This window comes from Rhinatrema bivittatum, chromosome 6 (assembly GCF_901001135.1).
Source record: "Rhinatrema bivittatum chromosome 6, aRhiBiv1.1, whole genome shotgun sequence".
NCBI lineage: Eukaryota > Metazoa > Chordata > Amphibia > Gymnophiona > Rhinatrematidae > Rhinatrema > Rhinatrema bivittatum.
The window spans coordinates 272,328,154-272,353,427 of NC_042620.1; the positions used below are offsets into that span (position 1 = coordinate 272,328,154).

The following is a 25,274-nucleotide window of genomic DNA, read 5'->3' on the forward strand; positions in this document are numbered from 1 at the left end:
TGAAGTGTTGAGTAAGGACTATAATTTATACTCTCTGGGCTGTCAATGCTATCCATTCTATTTGTTTCAACTGTGATTGTAAATATCCTTCAACCAATGAACTGTAATTGTTAGTGACAATTTTTGTAACTTGTCGTGAGGCCATCCAAAGAAAAAGGCAGAATGCCAAATATCTGCAAATAAAATAAATATCTACCTTACCTGAATGTAACTCACTTTGAGTTACCAATGAACAGGAGTAAGCTAAATCTAAATAAATAAATACAATAAATAAATAAATAAAATCATGGGTGGGTTTGAACAGATAGAGAATTATTATTTACACTTTCAGATAGTACAAGGAGTAGGGGCCACGTCATTAAGCTAATAAATTGGAAAATGTCTTTTTTTCAGTCAAGCATAACTGAGCTGTCGAATTTGTTGCCGGAGGATTTGTTCTACGCATCTAGTACAGCTGAGTTTAAAAGGAGTTCGGAGAAGTTCTTGCAAGAGAAGTCCATAAATTATTAGCTACTACTTATCATTTGCGGCAGGGACGGACTGACAGTGATCTGGGCAACACGGGTCCACTGACCCCCCCCCACTACTCATCCAAGGCCAGGGGAAACTATGTACCCTCGGACCCTGCCCTATTGCCCTGCTTGGGAGCGAGCAACAAGAAATGATCGCTACTCTTTAGGACCTGCCGGGTACTTTTGATCTGGATGCAGGGCTTGGTCCAGCATGGTACTTCTTACGTTTAGACTCTTATAGATCAAGTCCTCCCTACACAAATACAGAGATGGGGTCGGGGGTCTGCACTATGGTAGGATGAGAGGGATATGGAAGTGAATATTTACATGGCTGAGTCACGTCACCGTGTTTGCTGTTTAAACTAAAGGATTGGTGGAACATCCTCTTGTAAGGCTCTGTACACTTATTCCCTGCCGTGGCCAGGCACACCAGACTCCTCCAGAAGACGGTCACTCGCCACACACAGACCGACAGAGAAACTCCGGCTCCTCGTGCCCTGCTCCCCCCGCCCTCAGGCCGCACCTTGTCCAGCACGGAGTCGTCCTCCAGCTGTCCATCCTCATTAATGTTCCCAAAGAGGAAGCCCGTGAGAGAGAAAGGCCGCTCATCGTCGCTCTCCGAATCCGACATGACCGCCTCGGCCGTCACCGGAACTGACGAGCCCGGAAGCCAGGGGAGGCCCCGCCCCAGAAGGCGCGCGCGCCAGAGGCCTGCGGAGACTGGAGCAGAGGCAGGAGATAATGAGCGACGGGCTGTGGCCAGAGACAGCGTGAGTACGGAGGCAGGGAGAGACTGTTGTAGCCAGGCCCTGGGTAGAGACAGTCTGCCCGTAAAAAAAAAACCAGTTCCAAAGAGGGAAGGAGAGGCTGCCTATAAGAAACAGACCCCGGGGAAGGAGAGATTGTCTATCACGGCCAGGCCTTGTGAGGAGAGGGAGAGTTTGCCTTGTGAAAAAGAAACCTCAGGGACAGAAGGAGAGAGACAGCCTGACCCTGGGGAGAGCGAGAGAAAGGACAGTCTGCTTGTGGGAAAGAGACCCAGCGAAGGAGTGGAAGAGACTATCACAGCCAGACCTTGGGGAGAGAGAATCTGCCTGTGAAAAATAATCCCCAGGGAGGGAGAGACACACAGACTGACTGTCATGGCCATGCCCTGCTGAGACGAAGAATCTGCCTGAGAAAAACATCCCAGGGAGGAGGAGACAGACAGACTGCCTGTCCAGGCCAGCCCGAGGGAGGGAAAGAGAGAGAGTCTGCCTGTGAAAAAAGACCCCCAAGGAGATAGACTGTCTCTCACAGCCAGGTTCTAAAATGCGAGGAAATAGAGGGAGCGTTTCCTGTGAAAAACAGGACCCAGGGAACGAGAGAGATGGACCGACTGCCAATTGCAGCCAGGCCCTAGGGGGAGAGAGTATGCCTGTATCAAGCAGGCCTTGGGTTGGGGGGAGGGGGAGAGAGTCCGTCTGTGAAAAATAAACCACAGGGATGAAGAAGGGAGAGATAGACTCCTTGTTACTGCCAGGCCCTGGAGGAAAAGAGTCTAGTCAGACCAGTCATACCAGTGAGATTTCCTGCCTTGTGCAGCAGAAAAGTGACTCTAGGGCAACACCTTACTGGGTCAGATTGAGGGTCCATCATGCCCACATCCTGTTTCCAACAGTGGCTAATCCAGATTACAAGTACCTGACAAGTACCTAAACATTAAATAGAGCCATAAGAACATAAGAAATTGCCATACTGTGTCAGATCAAGGGTCCATCAAGCCCAGCATCCTGTTTCCAACAGTGGCCAATCCATGCTACAGGTACCTGGCAAATACCCAAAAACTAAGTCTATTCCATGCTACTGATGCTAGTAATAGTGGCAATTTTCTAAGTCAGCTTGATTATTAGCAGGTAATGGACTTCTCCAAGAATTTATTGAAACCTTTTTTAAATCCAGCAACACTAACTGCACTAACCACATCCCCTGGCAACAAATTCCAGAGTTTAATTGTGCGCTGAGTGAAACAGAATTTTCTCCGATTAGTTTTAAATGTGCTACATGCTAAATTCATGGAATGCCCCCAAGTCCTTCTATTATCCAAAAGAGTAAATAACTGATTCACATTTACCTGTTCTAGACCTCTCATGATTTTAAAGACCTCTAAAATTTCCCCCCCTCAGCCGTCTCTTCTCTAAGCTGAACAGCCCTAACCTTTTTAGTCTTTCTTCATAGGGGAGCTGGTCCATCCCCTTTATCTTTTCTCCTCCCGTCCACCTCACTCATCTTTCTTCCCCTCATTTCTCCCTCTACTCTCCTCCCAACCTCTCTCCTCCCTTCCCTTCCTCACATGCTTGGCCCAGCCAGGTCTTCTTTGGCGTGACATTTCCTCCCAGTCAGTGGCTGTGCTCCTACAGGGCCCCATTGTTCTTTTTCTACTGGTGAGGCTTGGTCTCCCCATTGCACACCCGGTAGTGGTTTGCCTGATCCCACTTTCCCTTCCTTCCCTCATTAACTCACAGCTTCTTACCCTTCCCACTTATTCACTCATATCCTCTTCCCTTTTCCTTCCATCCCCTCTCGACCTCATCCACAACCCCTTCCCTCTCCCTCAGCCCTCCTCCACTCCTGGCAAGCTTTTGCTATGTAGGCAGAGGGTGGAAACCCATTTTTCTTTTTGCCGGAGGTCCATCATCAGATCACGCTACCGCACCCGCACAGAATTCTCTGCCTGCCGGGCAGTCAACAAATCGCACCGTCCTTGTCCTGCCGGTGAGGGTGGGAACATTACCGGCAAATCGATAAACTGCACCATCTTTTTATTACTGGTGAGGATGAGAACTTCATTAGTACATCCATAAACCAAACTGCTCGCTTCCACAAACATTGCTGCCGTTCCCCCTCCGGGCTTGAATGTACTGATAGCCCGGGCAGGAATGGCAGCAGTGTTCGTAGAAGAAATGAGTAGTTCTGGCTGGGGTGGAGACGAAGGAGGGAAGAGCAGCGGGAGGCCAGGAAGTACGTGACACACCTGCAAGTGCTTGGTGACACACCGGTTGAGAACCGCTGATCTAAAAGAGTAAATAACTGATTCACAATTACCTGTTCAAGTACTTTCATGATTTTATAGACCTCTGTCATATCCCCCCCTCAGCCATCTCCTCCAAGCTGAACAGCCCTAACCTCTTTAGCCTTTCTTCATATGGAAGTCATTCCATGCCCTTTATCATTTTGGTTGCCATTCTCTGTACCTTCTCCAGTGCAACTATATCTTTTTTTTTTTTTGAGATGCAGCGATCAGAATTGCACACTGTATTCAAGATATGGTTTCCCCATGGAGCGATACAGAGGTGTTATGACATTCTCTGTTTTATTTGCCATTGCCTTCCTAATAATTCCTAACATTGTTTGCTTTTTTAACTGCCATGGCACACTGAGCCAATGATTTCAATGTATTATCCACTATGACACCTGGATCTTTTTCCTGAGTGTTAACTCTTAGTATCGAACCTAACATCATGTAACTACAGCATGGGTTATTTTTCCCTATATGCTTCTCCTTGCACTTGTTCACATTAAATTTCACTTGCCATTTGGACGCCCAATCTTCCAGTCTCACAAGATCCTCCTGCAATTTATCACAATCCGCTTGTGATGTAACTACTCTGAATAATTTTGTGTCAACTACAAATTTGAGCACTTCACTCATCGTATCCCTTTCCAGATGATTTATAAATGTATTAAAAAGCACTGGTCCAAGTATAGAACCCTGAGGCACTCCACTGTTTACCTTTTCCACTGAGAAAACTATTTAATCCTACTCTCTGTTTCCTGTCTTTTAACCAGTTTGCAGTCCACAGAAGAACACCACCTATCCTATGAATTTTTAGTTTTCTTAAAAGCCTCTCAAGAGGGACTTTGTCAAATGCCTTCTGAAAATCCAAATACACTTTATCTTCCAGTTCCTTTATCATATGTTTATTTACTACTTCAAAAAAGTATAGCAGATTTCTGAGGCAAGAGTTCCCTTGAGTAAGTCTATGCTGGCTATGTCCCATTAAACCATGTCTGTCTATATGTTCTGTGATTTTGATCTTTAGAATAGTTTCCCTAATTTTTCCAGGCACTGAAGTCAGGCTCACCTGTCTATAGTTTCACGGATTACTCCTGGTGCCCTTTTTAAATGTCAGAGTTACATTGGCCACCTTCCAGTCCTCAGGTACAATGGACAAATTTAATAAGTTACAATTACTAGTAAAAGGTCAGAAGTTTAATTTTTTAGTTCTTTCAGAACCCTGGAATATATATATCTATAGCTATACATATCTGGTCCAGGTGATTTGCTTAAGGCTGCTTTCCTTTTGTAAGCCAGGGCTGGAGTAGGAAACTCTTACCAAGACAACAATCCTCCGGAGAGCTGATCTTCCCTTCCTGAGGCCAATCAGAGGTTTAGGTCTCCTAGTTTTCCCAAGGAGATCAGAGGACAGCTCGAAAAAAAAGAGAAGAGAAACCCAGCCCAAAGCAACTGGAAGTCCCAGTTATGGACAGGGGGAGGAAATGCGCAAATTGTGTAGCCAGATGCATTCCTAGGCTTATTCCGAAAGAACTGAGACAAGGGAGAGAAAGAAGCCATATTTAAAGATGGAGGCGGGGCCAGCATATGTGAACAGCACAGCTCAGTGAGCTGCAGTGTTTCTGGCTCTATTATATCCAATAATCATGGAGGAGAGTGCTTCAGACTCTCTTCAGCTACATCAGAGGTAGGCAGCAATCCTCTTCCTCACAGAAAAAAGAAGTGGATTTTTCCACCAAATTTATCATGGCAATGCATGAGGCATATTCCCAGGTGCAGGACAGGCAAGGGCAAATGGCAGAGGACCCTCCTGGAAAAAGTCCTAAGGCCCCTGCAGTATGGGATTGGAGAGGTAACGGAGAAGGAGCTTCAGGGGATGAGGAAGAGGAGACTGATGTATTGGAGGAGGAAGGTGAAGTGAAGGGCCAAAATGAGGACTCTGCAGTATGCCTATTTAGGCCAGAGGAATTAGCATCTCTGATTCCTAGGGTGTCACGTGTTGAGCCTGAAGGAAGAACAAATTAAAGAACCCAGGATGAAAGGGAACCCCATCTTCACAGAGATTAGGAAGCCAGCCAAAGCTTTCTCAATTCACTCAACAATCCAGGATATGCTGACTACAGAATGGAGGTCCCGAAGCTGTATTTTGTAGAGCAACAAGATAGGGATAGATTATTGCGCCTTCCAAAAATGGATGCTGCTATCTCTGTGGTAGCTAAGAAGATAACAATCCCAGTGGAGAGAGGCACTGTCCTGAAGGACCCCCAGAGCAGGAAAATGGAAACATTGTTAAGACACTTGAATTGTCAGCTGTGACTGAGCAGGTAATCTAGGCCCAGCAAGACCATCATCCTGGTTGGAAACAGGATACTGGGCTTGATAGACCTTTGGTCTGACCCAGTATGGCAAGTCTTATGTTCTTATGATCTAGAAGGGGCAGGGTCCATGAGGAATAGCGCAGCTGTGGGATTGTCAGAGTCCTCAATAGTCTTTTGTGGCAGACACCACATATGACCTCATAAGAGGTCAGCCAAGCAGGCTGCAACAGAGATCAAGGCCAGATGCATATCATGACAAAGGAATTGGGCAGCTGCCTCAGCCTCCAAAGCTAAGCTAGGGAAGCTCCCCTTTAAAGAAAAACTACTGTTCGGGGAGGAATCGGAAAGGATCTGGGCAGACTGAAGCCATAGAGGTAACCTGAGAAGAGGTCTAGAAGGTTTACCCATTAGGGAGCCTGGAGACAGTGGCCTAAGGATTACAGACAACAGAGATTGAGCAAACGACTGAGCAACAGCACATCAAAGCCAATAGGGCTGGTGCAACCCTTTTGTGGGAACAGGTGGATCCCAAGGGAGGGGAGTGCCAGGAGCGCACCCATAGTAACATAGCAATGACAGCAGAAAAAGACCAAATAGTCCAAGTCTTCCTAGCAAGTTTGTTATGGTAGTAACTACCGCTCCCTGCTGGTTACACTCAGGCCTTATGACAAGAGGTAGGTGGCACCTTATAGACTAATCAATTTGTTGAGGCACTATATAAAAGGGAAGTAATATTTTGCATTCAAACCAAGCAATTGTCAAACCCATAACAAAATTATTGCTAGCAACATTTTTACAGGGTGAACAGTCTTCTTGATAATTCAGACAATGCTGCTTAAAAATGCTTTGCTTTTGGACTTGCCCATAGAATCAGTCTTGTGCTTTTTTCCTAATGACTGCGTATCAGTATCCCGGCCCGTTGGCTGTCGACTGAATCCAATTCCCCTTTTCCCGTCCGCCTTCGAAGCGAAGAGCAATGTTGCAGTTGCATCAAAAGCATCAAGGCTAATTGGCTAAAGGTAGTAATCCCCATGCCTTCTGTTAAGGGTAGTAGCTGCCATTCCGTGCAAGTTACCCCCATGCATCCTTTCTTCATTTCCAACCTCTAACCTTTAGGGATCCACAGTGTTTATCCCATGCTCTTTTGAATTTGTTTATTGTTTTTATCCTCACCACCCCTCTTCCCAAAGGGCATCCCAGACATCCACCACCCTCTTTGTGAAGAAATAATTCCTGATGTTCTGAGACATCCACCTCCTGGAGTTTCATTATGTGGTGTGCATTACAAACTGGTTGTCAGATAGAAGACAGCATGTGAATGTCAATGGAAGCTAAGCAGAAGAAAGAATGGTGTTGAGTGGTGGGCCGAAGGGTTCAGTGTTAGGACCGGTATTATTTAATATCTTTGTGAGCTGAGGGAATAGAGGGTAAAGTCTGCCTATTCGCGGATGAAACTAAGATCCTCAACAGAATGGACACTACGGAAGGTGTGGACAGAATGAAAAGGGATTTAAGGAAACTCTAGGAGTGGTCTGAAACATGGCAGCTAAAGTTTAATGACAAGAAGTGCAGCGTCATGCATCTGGGGAGCGGTAATCCAAAGGAGCTATACAAGCTTGGGGGAGAAGGGCTGATGTGCACGGAGCAAGAAAGAGACCTAGGGATGGTAGTGTCTAGTGATCTGAAGATGAAAAATCAAAGTAACAAAGTGATAGCCAAGGCCAGAAGAATACAGGGCTGCATAGAAAGAGGAGTATCCAGTAAAAATAAGGAGGTGATAATTCCTTGTACAGGCCCTTGGTGAGGCCTCACCTGGAGTACCATGTACAGTTCTGGAGACTGTATCTCAAAGGGGACAGAGATAGGATGGAGGTGGTCCAGAGAAAGGCAACCACAGTGGTGGGGAGTCTGCAACAAAAGTCTTACAAGGAGAGGTTGAAGGTCCTAAATATGTATACCCTGAAGGAGAGGAGGGTCAGGGGAGACATGATTCAGACCGTCAGATACTTAAAAGGCATAAATGACACAAGTTTAATAACAAATAAGGAGAACTGGAGTTCACAAAATGAAACTCCAGGAAGGACGTTTTAGATTGAATTGTCAGGAAATATTTCTTCACGGAGAAGGTGGTGGATGCATGGGACGCCCTACCGGAAGAAATGGTGAGGACCAGGACAGTGAAGGAATTCAAAAGGGCATGGGATAAACACTGCGGATCCCTAGAGGTGAGAAAAGTGAAATGAGGAAAGAGGAACATTAGAGGCAGGACCCTTCATACAGTTAAAAAATCTGACAGCAGAAAATTAAAACATGAACTTTATAGACTGGGGGGAAAAAGGGGGGGGGCAGTCTGGGAAAACAAGCAAACACAGGGTGACGTACCAGTGTAAATCAAATAGCACGAGAAAGTATAGGTATACAAATAATCAAAGGGGGTGACTTACAGATGCGATACATACTACCCTTAACCAATTAACTAGCACACAACTCAAACAAGTAATCTACAAGGCCCAGACCCCAACAGTCTGTGAATCATATAGAATGTGAGCTTGCTGGGCAGACGAGATGGGCAATTGAGTCCTTTTCTGCTGTCATTTTCTATGTTTCTACTTCCTTTCCAACAGAAAAGGTTTGAAGTCCGTGTTTCATTAAAACCTTTCAGGTATCTGAAGGTCTGTATCATTTGTCCCCTGCACCTCATCTCTTCCATAATATACATTTTCCTAGCGTGTAGCAGATGGACTCAGGACCAATGAGTATAGTGAACTCCTGATAGCAGATGGGAGACAGAGTCAGATTTCAAGCTGACGTCAGCCTACATATACCCATGCAGGAAGCTTAACTCTTCAGTATTTCTCCGTCTCCTAAGCAGATAGGGACACTACACACACTTGCACAGTGTTAGAAATCTTACCTCTACAAGACGAGCCCAGCTCTCCTGCGGTGATACCTAAGGGTCCCTCCCACAGTCGAGAATTCCTGAGGTGATTTCCAAATCCCTCAGAGGTAAGCCTCGGTCCGGTAGCCGGTTCCCAGCGTGGACTTAGCCCCCAGAGTGGCTGAGAGGCAGCGGGTGCAATACCGAGCGCGGCGGTGAAGGTAATTCCCTCTCCCCCCGCAGCCAGAGACCGCCTGGCACGAGACCGGGAAGCACCAAGACAAGGTAAGGTAGAAAACTCTCTTAAAGTCTCCGGTCTCCGAGGCTCGGTTAGCCGCACAGATCATCCTTCCGGCGTCTGTTAAATCGGGTTGAGCAGCCTCTCTGGGCTAGACCCCAATTCGGTGCAAGGGTACTCACACGTGGAGACCCTCCGGGGGGAGGGGGGTTCGCCATCTTGTTCGCATGGTCGTCTGCGCCATTTCCCCTCCTTGACCACCGTATTGCACGCTCACCTGAGCCGTGCGCACAACGGTGCCGGGCCCACAGATAGGCCTGTGCGCACAGCGGCGCGCGCATCCCACCAGGCGCACAAATAGCGGCCTGCACGCACATCTTCCGCATCCTGTATGCACATCGTCGGCGCACCCGGAGCGCACAACTAAGTCACCTGGCGCGCGCAACTACACGCATAGACGAGTTTTGAGCCACTCCACGCGCACAAATCATGGCACCGCCGGCCAAGGGACAAGCCCTCTGCCCAGGCTGCCACCTGAGAGCTGTGCAACCTGAAGTGGCCTTGGCCCTATGTCTGCAGTGCGAAGAGACTCTGGGGGAACTGAAGCAAGGCCCCCCTCAGCCAGTAGAGGGATCCAGCTCCACTAACGATAGTACCCCGGACCTCTGTATCTCCGACTTTGCCCCTACCCAGATGGACACCTTGGGGGCCTCCACTGGATTCAGTATGGACCCAGGGACCTTTTCCTGGGTGGAATCCTTCAAAGGGCTGCAAACCTTAGTCCAGGCGCAATCGGCACCTCCTGCGCTTCTGGTGGAGCCCCAGTCTACACCAGAAGCGCAAGACCTTCCGAGCACCTCTCGGACCTCCCAAGACGTGTCCCATCCAGGAAAAGCCTCCCCTTAGGGAACACAGACACCTCGGGGGGAAGAGTCTGACTCCCTGGAAGAAGGGGAAATCCCTCCAGGGATGGAACCATATCTAGAACCATGATGCGATTCTTCTCCAAAAAAGAGTTGCCAGATCTCGTGTCTCTGACCCTGAAGACACTGGCCATTCCAGGCGCAAGTACCACAGCGGAGCCAAAGACGAACCCAGTTTTGGTCGGTCTCCGTCAGTCCTCATACTATTTCCCAATGCTGCAGGCCGTACAACAGCTGATTGACCTGGAATGGAATGCCCCGGAGGCCAGCTTCAAAGGAGGATGGGCCCTAGAAGCCCTATACCCCCTGGAACCCACGGCCAGAACTCCTATGGTTCCCAAAAGTGGACGCCATGGTCTGCGCTATCTCAAAGTGCACCACCATCCCAGTCGTAGGAGGAGCCGCACTCAAGGATGCCCAGGACAGATGTCAGGAATCCATCCTTAAACAGTCATTTGATGTCGCAGCAATGACCCTGCAGATCGCTTCCTACTGCACCGTTGTGACACGTGCCTGCTTGCTTCTTTCCAGGGACGCAACCACCTCCGCCGAAACATTAGAACCGGCGATATCTTTGCTCATGGATGCAACCTCTGACCTGGTGCAGACCTCAGCCAGGGGCATCTCCTCCGTAGTGGCAGCCAGAAGGCAACTATGGCTCCGAAATTGGTCAGCCGACGTGACCTCCACGACGAATCTCACGACAATGTCTTTTAAAGGATTCCCTCCTATTTGAAAGCGAACTGGAGAAGTTAGCCAACAAATGGGGCGAATCCCCAGTACCTCGGTTACCAGAAGACAGGAATAAAAGAAACCAGTGCCCCTCTCCCCGAAGCACCAAGGGCAGAGGAGCCCAGCATTTTAGACCGTACAAAGATACATAACAAGCACCTCGCCCCGCAGGCAGGGGCCAGTTCTTTCAGAACAAACCCAACAATAGGGGAGCCGGCTCAGGCCCAGGCCCCAGCCGCACCCCATAATGAGAATCAACAGACCCATCCACAGGAAGAAGCCATAGGGGGCAGGCTTGCCCTATTCTACCAAAGATGGGTCGAGATATCGTCGAACAACTGGGTCCTAGCCATCAGTTGAGAGGGATACTATCTGGACTACCACAGCATCCCTCCAGACAAATTTGTGAAATCACCATGCCACTCCCTCTCCCAGAGGACAGCGGTGGGAACCACACTGACAAAATTACTCGCCCTAAAGGCAATAACATCGGTGCCCACGCACCAACAAAATACTGGACACTATTCCATCCATTTTATCGTCCCCAAGAAAAAGGGCACGTTCCGGCCCATTCTGGATCTCAGGTCCATCAATCGCTACCTGAGGGTACTACGCTTCCGCATGGAAACCCTACGCTCGGTCATAAGGACGGTACAGCCGGGAGAATTTCTGACCTTTCTGGATCTGTCAGAAGCCTATCTCCACATCCCGGTCCATCATGATCATCAGCGTGTCCTACGCTGCACAATCCTGGACCATCACTACCAGTTCCAGGCGCTACCCTTCGGGCTAGCTATAGCCCCTCGGACGTTCACCAAAATCATGGTGGTAGTGGCGGCGACACGGAGGAAAGAAGGCATCCTCGTACATCCATATCTGGATGATTGGCTGATCAGGACATAATCTCCAGAGGAAAGTCATCAGGCAACCACCTGAGTCAAGAATCTACTGCAGAATCTCGGGTGGGTCGTCAACACAACCAAGAGCTGCCTGCAGCCCTCCCAATCGCTAGAATTCTTGGGAGTCCGGTTCGACACCAAACAAGACAAGGAGGTTCTTCCCACTACAAGGAGAAGTAAGCTGATGGACCAGTTGCGAAAACTGCTGAAATGTTCTTGCCCCAAGGTGTGGGATTACCTCCAAGTCCTTGATTTCATGACATCAACCCTGGACGTCATCCCATGGACAAGAGCCCAAATGCGACCGCTACAATGTTCTCTACTATCACAATGGAACCCAATGTCCCAGGACTATGCCATTCGCCTTCAGCTACTGGTGGAGGCGCGGACCCAGCTCCAATGGCAGCTACAAGAAGACCATCTGAGCAAGGGAGTAAGGCTATCCCCACCGACCTGGGACTTTGTCACCACGGATGCGAGCCTGCGAGGGTGGGGAGCCCACTGCCAGGAACTGACGGCCCAGGGGCAATGGGACAAGGAAGAGTCGGGATGGAACATCAACCGACTAAAAGCACGGGCAGTCAAACTAGCCTGCTACGATTCAGTCACAGACTCGAGGGTGAATCTGTCAGTCATGTTGGACAACGCCTCAACAGTTACCTACATCAACTGCCAGGGAGGAACCAGAAGCCAACAGGTGTCCCGAGAAATAGACCCCCCCCCCCCCCCCCCCCCCCCAATGGCGTGGGTGGAAGCAAACCTACAAGGGATCTCAGCCTCCCACATTGCGGGAAAAGACAATGTCACCGCGGATTACCTCAGCAGAGAGAGTCTAGACTCAGGGGGATGGATGCTGTCGACCATAGCCTTCCAGTTGATAGTAAACGGCTGGGGAACACCAGCCATGGATCTTCTGGCAACCAGGTCCAACGCCCATGTTCCCCAACCGCAGACGAGAACCACAATCTCAGGGGATCGACACCCTCGTCCAGACCTGGCCACAGGAAGACTGGCTGTACGGCTTTCCTCCATGGCCATTACTGGGCGGGATCATCCGCAAGATAGAACACCACAGGGGGCCAGTACTTCGAGTGGCCCCGGACTGGCCAAGAAGGCCATGGTACGCAGACATGCTAAGACTTCTGGCGGGGAATCCCCTGTGTCTACCTCCACACAGGGACATGCTCCAGCAAGGACCGATCCTCCACGAAGACCCAACTCGTGTCTCTCTTACGGTCTGGCCATTGAGAGGACTCGCCTGAAGAAGAGCAGATACTCGAGGGCAGTGATTGACACCTTGCTCCAAGCACGCAAGTTTTCCACATCTTTAACGAATATGGAGAATATTCTAAGCCTGGTGTGAAGACCGTGACATCCTTCTGCGGACAGTCAAAATTCCCATGATCCTGAAATTTCTGCAGGACGACCTGAAGAAGGGGCTGTCTCTCAGCTCCATCAAGGTTCAACTCGCCGCGCTGGTCTGCTTCAGAGCCAAAGTGGACAGCATCAGTCTATCTTCCCATCCAGACATCTCCCGCTTCCTGAGAGGGGTCAAACAAATCCGACCACCACTAAAGTGGCCGATACCCCTATGGAATCTCAATCTAGTATTCGACTTCCTAGTGCTTCTTTCAGACCTACACGCAATCTGTCCCAATCTAGTATTCGACTTCCTAGTGCTTCTTTCAGACCTACATGCAATCTGTCCCTATGGCTCCTGACCTTGAAGACTGCATTCCTAGGGGCAATATGTTCAGCCCGTCGCATCTCCTAACTTCAAGCACTATTCTGTCGGGAACCATTCCTGAGATTCACAACGGGAACCATACAGGTACGCACTGTCCCCTCCTTCCTTCCAAAGGTGGTTTCTCATTTCCATCTAAACCAAACCATTTCGCTGCCATCTCCAGACGAGCATAAGGACTCGGAAGACTCACGCCTTCTACGCCATCTTAACGTTGGCAGACTCCTAGTCCGATACCTGGAAAGATTGGAATCCGTACGAAAGACACACCCACCTGTTCATCCTTCACAGTGGGAAGAAATAAGGGGAAGCAGCCTTGCGGACAACCATAGCCCGCTGGATCAAAGAAGTAATCAAGGCGGCCTACGTAGAGGCAGGCAAGCCTCCACCTCTACAAGTCAAGGCCCATTCCACAAGGGCCCAGGCAGTGTCCTGGGCAGAAACCAAGATGCTGTCACCCGCCGAGATCTGGCGGACAGCGACGTGGTCCTCCATTCACACCTTCTCGAGGTTCTACCGCCTGGATGTTCAGGCCAGGGAGGACACAGCATTCGCAAGGGCAGTACCAAGTGGGCCATGGGCAGCCTCCCACCTGGTTTGGGAGTAGCTTTTGTACATCCCATTGGTCCTGAGTCCATCTGCTACACTCTAGGAATGGAGAAATTACTTACCTGATAATTTCGTTTTCCTTAGTGTAGACAGATGGACTCAGTATCCCGTCCACAGCTGCCCCAAAATCCGGAAACCTCTGGTGACAATCCCTGAGAGCAAGACAAGCTCGGATAAGCCAGACTTTACCCCTAGTTAAGACACCCATAATTGCAGGGTGTCGGAGTTTCTCGGTTGAGTGCACTGGCAATCTCTAGCTAGAAATCACGTCAACCAGTTCAAGTTAACCAAGTTAATCAAGTTATTCAAACACACATATATCCACAATTGCTTTTCAAGGAGAATACTGAAGAGCAGAGCTTCCTGCATGGGTATATGTAGTGCTGACGTCAGATTGAAATCTGACTCCGTCTCCAACTGCTATCAGGAGCACATTATACCCATTGGTCCTGAGTCCATCTGTCTACACTAAGGAAAACGAAATTATCAGGTAAGTAATTTCTCCATTTTTTTAGATATGTTAGTGATAGAAGGAATTGCAAAAGAGACATTGTGAGACGTGAAAGGGAAGGAATATGTAGGGGCTAGGGTTGCCAACTTTCCCTGGCACAGGACCCGACTCTTGGGGGAGGAGGTGGCCGCAGCCAACAACACCCCCCACCCTTTTTTTCCCTTTCAAATCAAGCGTTGATTGTTTTTCCTAGGCAGATTCTGCCTGCCTGCTTGGGGGCTCGGATTCAATTCTCCTCTTCCTCTGCGACTCCCAGGAGGACAACACGATGTAGCAACAAGTGCGGCACAGCTTTGGGAGAGGCAGAGGAGGAGGAGGAGTCAAATCAAGCCCCGAAAATAGGCAGGTGATTGGAGCGCTGCCAGGCTGCCACCACTGATCGGCCCCTGGAATTGCCTGACCGGGTTTTACAGTGTCCGTTTACCCGAAAACCGGGCAATTGGTCCACCCTAGTAGAGGCTGATGAGGAAAAAGCAAAATTGCTTAAAAATATTTCTGTTCACTGTGAAAGAGCCTGGCACAGGACCACATAAAACAAACACAAATAAGATTGGAAGGGAGGTAAACCTCAATAGATTTTCAGAATTGTGTGTTTGTAAGGAGTTAACTAAACTCAAAGTAGATGGGGCCAGATGGGGTATATCCGAGGGTACTAAGGAAACTTAAAGATGTCCTGGCACCTCCACTAGCTGACCTTTTCAATGCTTCCTTAGTGTCTGGAGTAGTTCCGGAGGACTGGAAAAGGGCGGATGTGGTTCCTATTTATAAAAGTGGAAGTAAGGAGGAGGCTGGGAACAATAGGCCAGTTAGTCTGACCTCTGTGGTGCGCAAACTAATGGAATCACTGCTAAAACAGAGGATAGTGCAATTTTTGGAATCCAATGTATTGCAAGATCCAAGGCAACATGGTTTACCAGAGGTAAATCTTGTCAGATGAATCTGATTAATTTCTTTGATTGGGTGACCAGAGAGTTGGACCTCAGCAAGGCCTTTGACACAGTTCTGCACAGAAATTGTGTCCCTTGATATGGATCCCAGAGGACCAACTGGGTTAGAATCTGGTTGAATGGGAGGCGACAAAGGGTAGTGGTAAATGGAGTTTTCTCTGAGGAGGGGGTTGTTACTAGTGGTGTGCTTCAGGGATCTGTCCTTGGACCTGTGCTTTTCAACATTTTTGGAAGCGACATAACGTAAGGGTTGTCTTTTTGCCGATGATGCCAAAATCCGTAACCGGATGATTAGCTAGAAGGGAGTGGAAAACATGAGCAGGGATCTAGCGGAGCTCAAGGAATGGGTCTAAAGTCTGGCAGCTAAGATTTAATGCTAAAAAATATTGAACAATGCATTTTGATATAAAATCTCAAAGGAAAGGGTACAGTATTGGAGGTGAATTTCTTCTAAGCACAAAGGAAGAGCGGGGTCTGAGGTAATTATATCTTATGATCTTAAGGGGGCCAAACCAGTGGATAAAGTGACAGTAGAAGCTAGAAAGATGGTTGGCTGCATAGGGAGAGGAAAGGTCAGCAGAAAAAGGGAGGTGATATTGCCCCTGTATAGGTCCCTGGTGAGACCTCACTTCAAATACTGTATACAGTTCTGGAGACCGCACCTTAAAAGGATATAAGAACATGCCATACTGGTCAGACAGGGCTCCATCAAGCCCAGCATCCTGTTTCCAACAATGGTCAATCCAGGCCATAAGAACCTGGCAAGTACCCAAAAACTTAGCCTATCCCATGCTACTGTTGCTAGTAATAGCAGTGGCTATTTTCTAAGTCAACTTAATTAATAGCAAGTAATGGACTTCTCCTCCAAGAACGTATCCAATCCTTTTTTAAACACAGCTATACTAACTGCACTAACCACATCCTCTAGCAACAAATTCCAGAGTTTAATTGTGCATTGAGTGAAAAAGAACTTTCTCCGATTAGCTTTAAATGTGCCACATGCTAACTTCATGGGGTGCCCCCTAGTCCTCCTGTTATCTGAAAGAGTAAATAACCGATTCACGTTTACCCATTCTAGATCTCTTGTGATTTTAAACACCTCTATGATATCACCCCCTCAGCCGTCTCTTCTCCAGCTGAACAGTCCTAACCTCTTTAATCTTTACTCATAGGGGAGCTGTTCCATCCCTTTTATCATTTTGGTTTCCCTTCTCTGTACCAGAGGGTGGCTACTAAAATGGTCAGCGGTCTTGGTTCTAAAGTATATGGGAATAGATTTAAAGATCTAAACATGTATATCCTAGATCAGGGGTGGGCAATTCTGTTGGCCACAAACCAGTCTGGTTTTTAGGATATCCCTAATGAATATGCATGAGAGAGATTTGCATGCACTCTGCCTCAGTTGTATGCAAATCTATGTCATGCATATTCATTAGGATATCCTAAAACCTCGACAGGTTTGTGGCCCTCGAGGACTGGAATTGCCCACCCCTGTCCTAGATGAAAGGGGAGATATGATAGAGGCATTCAGATATCTCAAAGGTTTCCATGCACAGGAGGTGAGCCTTTTTCAATGGAAAGGAGGCTCTAGCATGAGATGACAGTGAAAGAGGGTAGATTCAGAAGTAATCTTAGGAAATATTTCTGTACAGAGAGGATGGTGGATGTGTGAAAGTGGTAGAGACAAAAACAGTATCTGAATTCAGGAAAGCATGGGATAAAAACAGGGGATCTCTAAGGAAGTGATGCTAAATTAATTGGACTGATGGGCAGACTAGATGGGCTACATGGTCTTTTTCTGCTGTCATGTTTCTATGTGCCGATTCTTCCTCCACAGAACATGTAGTGCTAGGTACTCTGTTTTGTTGTTTTTATGTTGTGTGTCTACTGTGTATGTAATTTTGTAAGCCACCTAGAGCCATTGGCGGGATATAAGTAGAAATAAATAAGTGTAGGACTTGGATAATAATCTTCACAAAATTTTAATTTAATTTCTTCACTGTTATCATTTGTCCATGGTACAATTAAGGTTGAGGTTCCATACTCCATTACATCAGAATATGTTACCCTTACATTCTATCAAATGCCGTCATGAATAGCATTCATCCTCAACCAAATGCCATGCTCTTCCTATAAAAATTTATGAACTTGTCCGATTTAATTTACTATTTTAAATTGTCCATGTTAGTTGAAAATACATTTCTAAGTACTCTTTCGGCCAAGTAAGAGTCAGGTTACCAGGCGACCCATTTCTCTGGATATGTAAAAAGAGTATTCTTGGTACATATCACAATATATTCTCACCTCACAACTGATATTTAAAACATTGTTTATTAATTCATCGCTTCCTGAAATCTAGACACTCTCTATTTTACTCAGAATTTCATATAAAAGAATTATATCATTTACCTAATGGGTTAACAATGACCTAATACCCTAAATACTCAAACATGCACTTTTACATGTGCATATGTTGGATATTCAGAAGCCATTTAGATGGATAACTGAAAAGTTATCCATCTCGTCATGTGGCTAGAATTTATCCATCTCGTCATGTGGCTAGAATTTAGCTGTATAAATCGGGCAGACAGAGTGGGAGGGAGGCGTTTCAGGGCAGGCCAGAGTAAGCCACTTAACTGATGCAGCTAACTGGTTAGTTTATCTGACTAACAAAAATAGCCAGGTATATTCAGCAGTGCAACCGCAATGCTGAATACTGCGGTCAAGTTAGCTGGATAGCTGTATCCAGCTAACTTAACTGCTGCTCCACAGCTGAATATTGGTCCCATGGTAGTCAAAGGGATTGAATTAGTACAAGTGTGAAACTTATGAGCAATACCACTTTATGATAAAAATTGTAATGAACTATGTCAGTGTCTATCTTTCTAATGAGATGTTGCGATATCTGTTCTTTTGCTTCTTGTTTCAGTTCTCCTATTTTATCTTGCAGGTATTGGCAAGGATCCACTGCATCTTGATGAAGAATGCAGACAATAAAGTGTGTTGTTGTTGGGGATGGAGCTGTTGGGAAGACTTGCCTTCTCATTAGCTATACCACAAATGCCTTTCCTGAGGAATACATCCCCACTGTGTTTGACAATTACAGTGCTCAAATGACAGTGGATGGACGGCCTGTAAGCTTGAATCTGTGGGACACTGCTGGACAAGAGGAGTATGATCGTCTGCGCACTCTCTCCTATCCACAGACCAATGTTTTTGTTATCTGCTTCTCCATCGGAAGCCCTTCCTCCCATGCCAATGTTCGGCACAAGTGGCACCCTGAAGTTTCTCATCACTGCCCTAACATTCCAGTCTTACTAGTAGGCACCAAAAAGGACCTACGACATGACCAGGAAACAATAAAGAAGCTGAAGGAACAAAGCTTGGCACCAACCACTCCACAGCAGGGATCTTCACTGGCTAAACAGATTGGAGCAGTGAAATATCTGGAATGTTCTGCTTTAAACCAGGATGGTGTACAAGAGGTGTTTGCAGAAGCCGTACGTGCAGTTTTTTATCCAGTGACAAAGAAAAACACGAAAAAATGTGTTTTGTTATAGTGCCTTACAGTGACATAAAGATGGACCGGTGATGGGGTTTTATTTAGGCCTGGGGTTTGTAAGTGATTGTCTCTTTTATTAATATCACCAGCAGCTGCTTTAGGAATGAGTTGGGTTCTAGCTCTTTCAAAAATGCAGAGATATGGCAATATCTGATCTGAAATATCAAGGAAAGCGGAATGGATAAACATATTCTTGGCTTTTATCCTGGGAGCCAGAAAATACAGACTATTCCAGACCATTAACGTCACTAAGGGTCACTTCTGGTCTTTTATGCAAAGCTCTGTTTCTTACTTTGTGGATCTGGAATTGAAAGTGGCAAAATCACATATATATTTCTATAGATACTGTATTTACAGAGAAGTGATTTTGCTCTCTTGATTTACTTGGACTGATTTGCTGCTTTGGAAAACACGGGAGTCGAGTTCTTTAGCTATTGCCTCACAGCTTTAATATGCAATCTGAAAAATGTCTTTGAATGCATTAAATATACTTTGTGCAAGAACTACTGTTATTTTCAAAAGCATAGTAATATGTTTGAAGGTTTAATTAGAATTATTCAAAAAATACCTATGTGATTGAAAGTTCAAACAAATGGCAAAATAGCTAGTACCAAAATCACTGATTTTCTTCTTATACAATTCAGGAGAGTGCTTTTTCCGTCAGATTTCTTATGTTAATCCTATGGAATGAGAAATGTTTTGTGTAATATGCCCACTGGTAGCAGCAGGTCTCATAGATGGGTATTTGGGAGGCCTGCTGTGGAGGTTCAAGGTAACAAAGCCACTCGTATAAGGGCTGCATAGGTTTGAGATATCAAGTCTCCTGTGTGGTGCTTTTCTTGCTCATAAGCATTATGTGAAGTCCTCAGTTTGCTCCCCAGTTTAACTGGCTGTTTGTAATGACCACGAGACAGTGAATACTTTGTGCAGTGACTAATCTTCACCCTCTAGAAGTGCCCAGCTTCTCAGGGATGACTAAGGTATGTGTTTTCAATCTTAGCCTTTTTTGCAGAAGAAGTACAATATCAGCTCAGTTTGTTTTATATATACATCAGAATTATTTAATTAAAAAAAGCAGATAGTTGTATATTTGACTGGCAATTTTCAGTCTGCCCTTCTAGTTACCTGCAGACCTTTGGACCTAATTTTTAAAGGGAAAGTATTCATGTACTTTCCTTTTGTAAATTGCCAGAGGTACAAAGTACTCACAAACTTTGTACCTGCTTCTTGTGTAGGTAAAACTTGTATGGAAAATAACTTTTAAATTTGAAAATACAGTCTCATGTCACAACTCACTGTGTTGGCTTGCAACTTTTCTTCTAGGAGTGTTCTGAGAAGACACTGTTTCCTCGTTCCTTCCCCACAAATGGCCCGGCCTGATTTCTTTGAGCAATGGGAGACTAGCACACTAGTTAAAGTCCAGAGGCATCCTCCTTCAGGCTTTTACTGTTGAAATTTTCCCCCTGCTTCAACGCCAGGGGAAAAAAGTCAGGTCCCTGACTTTTAGGGTCCAGGGTACTGATATACAGACATTAGGGGAAAAGTGCAGGACTGCTGCTATAGCCAAGTCCAGAAGCAAAGCATTCTATGAATTATCAAGAAGGCTTCTCATGCTATACAAATGTTGATAGCAGTAATTTTGGTATGGGTTTGACAGTGCTTGGTTTTGATTGTTAATATTACTACTCTTAACATAAGGCGTGGGAGTAACCTGCAAGGAGCAGCAATTACTTCCATAAGAAACTTGCTGGACAGACTGGATGGCCCATATGGTCTTTTTCTGCAATCAATACTATTGTTACTGTGAATTTATCCCATTCCTTCCCAGGGTTTGTCTATTGTAAACAGGGGTAATCTCACCCTGGCCTGTGAGTTCAACTGGGCTCAACAAAATTCCAAAGTATCCTAGCAGATTGAAGCCTCTGTCACATATGTTTACCACATTCCTTCCCAGGGTGTTTCTGTTTAGGATTTTAGAGACCTGCCCTCTATCCCAAGTGCAGCTGGACATGAGATTCTTCCTTCCTGTGTGAAAATCAACATGATACCACAGTCTTTCTTTCTCTTAATGTAACAAAGTGATGCTTCTTTAAAACGCAAAACAGTTTCTCTTTTCACAGAGTCCTGCTACCACTGTGCCTTGCGGGCTTGGCTCCAAGGACCCCAGTCCCCTGTCACCACAGTCAGTAACCTGCAATTGGGTTATAACTGCTCTTTTCTCCCTTATCTGCGGCTACAACTACCCAAGGCAGTGTCCTTCCAAAACTTAAGCCAGCAAAATCCCCATTTTGAACCTTCCTGTGATTGGGGTTTCCATCATGTCTTCCACATCCATCTCCACTGGGCTTTTCTCAGAAGTTGGCAATTGCTCCATCTCCTCTACCTTTTCCTCTGGAGTTCTTAAAACTCCTTTCTCTTAGGACAAGCAGGATCGTAGTCCTCACATGTGGGTGACATCATCCAATGGAAGCTTTGGCCAGCACACTGAGCATGCTGCTGTCTGCACATCCATGCTAGGTCCCCCTTTAGTCTCTTCTTTTCCACGGTGCAGTTGGCTCGCGGTTTGTGGAGCTCTCAAATTCTTTGGTTTTCTCAATAAGTTTTCGAGTTTTTCCACAAAATCCTTGTCTGGTCCTCCTTCGTGGTCCGTGCCGCGTCAGTGCAGTAGGTTGTTTTCTGCCTCTTTTTCAACTTGCGGTCGATTCCTGACTCCACCATTCGGTGAACACTGGTCATTGACTGTTCGCCGGGTGTTTTTTTTTTCTTGGTGTTGACCGTATTTTGTCAGTGCCCCAAGTGCCTGCGGACCATGTCCATTACAGATCCACATGAGGTTTGCATCCTCTGCTTGGGGGCTTTGCGTGACATTCGTGGATGCCATCTGTGTGATCAGATGACCCCCAAAGGGCATTGTGCGCACCTCAATAAAATGGAGAAGCTTTTTGGGGCCCCAAAGTCTGCTCCTTCCACTCCTGCATTGGCCCCATCAACACCGAGGGATCGTGGGGAGCCTCTTGACATGCTTCCCCTGGCCGTTCCTCTCGCCAGTACCTCCAAAAATCGCGGAGACTGTGATAGGTCTTCAATTTCACCATTCTCCAAACATCTGTTTCTTCCCGAAAATCCCACATACATCGCCACCAGTCTCCATCGATGCATGGCTCCGGTTCTGGAGTGGAACTAGCGGCCGCTGGGCTGCCATCGAAGCAACACCGGCCATTGGAGGCCCCATCCTTCGATGCCGCCAGTAGTCCCAGGCATTCCCCACCGACACCGGTGCTGGGTAACATGCCACCTTGGAGACCCAAGGAAGAGCCAGTGACGCCTTGTCCCACTCCTTCAGTCCTGGTCACTCCGAACTTTCAGGAGGAATTGGACCGCAGGGTTCAGTCTGTGGTGCTCAAAGCTCTCAGATCATTGAGCTGCCAGTGCCTCTGGCCCCCATACTGGTGCCCAAGCCTCCACCATTAATGCTGGCAACCCTGCTGGAGCGTCTGGACGTTCTCCTGGGCACCCTTCTGATGCAACCAGTGCCCGAGGGACCCTTGGTTCTCCAGCGGCCACCGATGCCCTCCACCAGAGTGATCCCGATTTCTCTGGTCTGAGGAGGAGGAAGATACGGCCGGAACAGTGTTTATTTATTTATTTAATAACTTTTATATAACCGGCATTAGAAAGGCTCATCATGCCGGTTCACATATTAACAAAAGCGAGGAAAATACTTTATAACAGGTTCACATATTAAAAGCGAGGAAAATACATTATAACAGGGTAAAGGGGGGGGGTAAAAGAAAACTAGGCAAAGGCAAGGAAGATACAGGAATGTAAAGTAGTTAAATAAATTCAAAAAACAACTGATAAATTATAAGTTCCAACAGAAAAAGGCAACATCTTGATAATGTACAGTGAGAAGATCGGAGTATAAGAGGGTGTAATACAATGGTGGTACTGGGTTCACAGGGGGAAGAAGATTAGTCAGGGTAGGCTTGATGGAATAGCCAGGTCTTCAATTTAGATCTAAATTTGATTGGGCAGGATTCTAATCGGAGTGTCATGGGCATGGAATTCCAGCGTGTGGGGCCTGCAATAGAAAGAGCTCTTTCCCTAGTAGAAGTGAGGTGTGCTGTTTTTAGAGAGGGCACTTGCAGAGTTCCTTTGTGAACTGTCCTAGTAGGACGGGTCTGAGTGACAAGGCTAAATGGTATGTCAAGCCAGAGGGAGTTGTGAGAGAAGATGGATTTGTGTATGGTGGTAAGTGTTTTGTGGAGTATTCGGAATGGGATAGGCAGCCAATGAAGGCTTTTCAGAATCGGGGTGATGTGATCTGTTTTACGGGTGTTAGTGATGATTCTAGCGGTTGCATTTTGCAACATTTGGAGCGGTTTGATCGTAGCGTATGGGAGACCTAGGAGTAGAGAATTACAGTAATCGAGTTTAGAAAGGAGGGAAGTTTGGATAACAGTGCGAAAATCTTGAGAGTGTAGCAGTGGCTTAAGTTTTTTTAGAACATTTAGTTTATAGAAACCGTCCTTGAGGATGGAGCTTACATATTTTTTCCCAGACCATAGTTCCCTGAGCCCTTGCTGGATCCTTCCGGCTTCCCGCAGCCTCCAGTCCCCTCGATGCCAGGAGAACCGTTGATTCCTGCAGTGCCCTTGAGGCCTCCGAAGCCATTGGAGCCCAGGGCTGATGCCCCTCACAGACCTCGCCCATGGCATGCTGGTCCCAGTGGGGAAGAAGGGCATTACAATCCTTGGGGTGATGATTCCACGGAGTCATCCTCCATTTGTTCGGACAACCCCCTCTCGGAACCCTCCCCTCCAGAAGATTGACGTTGGTCGCCCCCCGAGGACCTGTCCCTTGCAGGATTTGTCAGGGCCATGGCTGACACCATCCCCTTTCAATTTCTCATTGAGGAGGATGCGCATCATAAGATGCCGGAGGTTCTCCAGTTCATCGACACTCCTAAGGAAATCGTGGTGGTTCCGATCCAAGACATTTTCAAGGACCACCTCCTCTGCATGTGGGAGCACCCTATTTGTATCTCCCCTGTCAATATAAAAGCTGACACCACCTACTTGGTGCAGCAGGCTGTGGGGTTTGAGAAGCAGCACTTCTCCCACCAGTCGAGGTCGTGGAGTCTGCCTTGAAAAAGGCCTGGTGCTCCCGCACCCATGCTTCCACCCCTCCAGGACATGAGCACAGGGAGCTCAATGCCCTGGCAGGAAAGTCTTCCAAGGCGCCATGCTGGTGGCCCGCATCACTGCCTACCAGCTGTATATGACCCAGTACAACCATAATCTCTGGAAACAGGTCCAGGACTTTGCAGAGGGCCTGCCTCAACAACAACAGGAGGCCTTCTCGGCCATTGTACTGCTGGGTCTCATGGCCGGGAAGCACAAAGTGCACTCCACCTATGATGTCTTCGAGAAGGCAGCCCGCATATCTGCGGTTGGCATCGATGCCAGGAGAATGGCTTGGCTCAGAGCCTCTGACCTTCGGCCAGAGGTCCAAGACAGGCTAGCCAATCTCCCCTGCATAGGTGAAAACCTCTTTGGGGATAAAGTCCAGGATGCAGTAGCGCAATTGAAGGACCATCAGGTCACCCTTCAACAGCTTTTAGCTAGTGCTTCTGATGCCCCTTCCTCGGCCAGAAAGTCCTCTAGGCCAGGATCCTGAAAGCCCTTTTACCAGCAGAGGAAATATTATCCTCCAGTCTCCAGGGCTTGCATGCCTTGCCCCAGTTTCAGGGGCCACCTTCGCCAACAGCAAGCGCCTAGGCCCCGGCCACGGATTTTTGACTGGTGGCAAGTGAGTGAATGCCAGTTGATTGTACCCCTGACGCCGGATCCCCCAGTCGGAGGCAGGCTCTTGAGCTTCACTCATTGCTGGGAAGAGATCACGTCAGACCGATGGGTCCTCGTTACAATCGGTCAGGGATACCATCTAAACTTCAGTTGGCTCCCGGAGACCTCTCCCCCATGTCTATCGTGGGGTTCGTCCACCCATCAGGTCATAATTCAGACAGAACTTGCCGCCCTCCTCGAGGCGGGCGCGGTGGAATAGGTCCCTTGCCTTCAGCGGGGCAGAGGGTTTTATTCAAGGTACTTCCTCATTCCAAAAAAGAATAATGGCTAGCGCCCTATTCTTGACCGCCGGCCCTTGAATAAGTTTTTCATTAAAAAAAAGTTCAAGATGGTCTCTCTTGGAACCCTGCTCCCACTCCTCAGCAGCGGAGACTGTATTTGCTCCCTTGATCTCAAGGAGGCTTATATGCACTTTGCTGTGGTCCCCCAGCCACCGGAGGTACCTCCGCTTCGTAGCAGAGAACGCACATTGCCAGTAC

At 47.4% G+C, this 25,274-nt stretch overlaps 2 protein-coding genes across 5 annotated transcripts in view; one reads left to right on the top strand and one right to left on the bottom strand.

Moving 5' to 3' along the window:
- Positions 1-1,169, bottom strand: part of TAF1 (TATA-box binding protein associated factor 1) — a 441,469-nt gene extending 440,300 nt beyond the window's left edge. For all 4 annotated transcript variants that reach the window (XM_029607221.1, XM_029607219.1, XM_029607220.1 and 1 more), the window contains exon 1: positions 1,036-1,169. In XM_029607221.1, the coding sequence (XP_029463081.1) occupies positions 1,036-1,143 (108 nt within the window). In that variant the 5' untranslated portion in view covers positions 1,144-1,169. The remainder of the gene's footprint in view (positions 1-1,035) is intronic.
- On the top strand, positions 1,146-20,220 carry LOC115094301 (rho-related GTP-binding protein RhoG-like). Its single transcript, XM_029607222.1, has 2 exons — positions 1,146-1,282; positions 18,317-20,220. Exon 2 carries the CDS (start codon positions 18,351-18,353, stop codon positions 18,924-18,926), a length of 576 nt encoding a protein of 191 aa, XP_029463082.1. The 5' UTR covers positions 1,146-1,282; positions 18,317-18,350; the 3' UTR covers positions 18,927-20,220.
- The last annotated feature ends 5,054 nt before the right edge of the window (positions 20,221-25,274 follow it).

Bases quoted from the DNA above. Each gene is read 5' to 3' on its own strand.
- LOC115094301 (XM_029607222.1), top strand. From the start codon at position 18,351: ATGCAGACAATAAAGTGTGTTGTTGTTGGGGATGGAGCTGTTGGGAAG.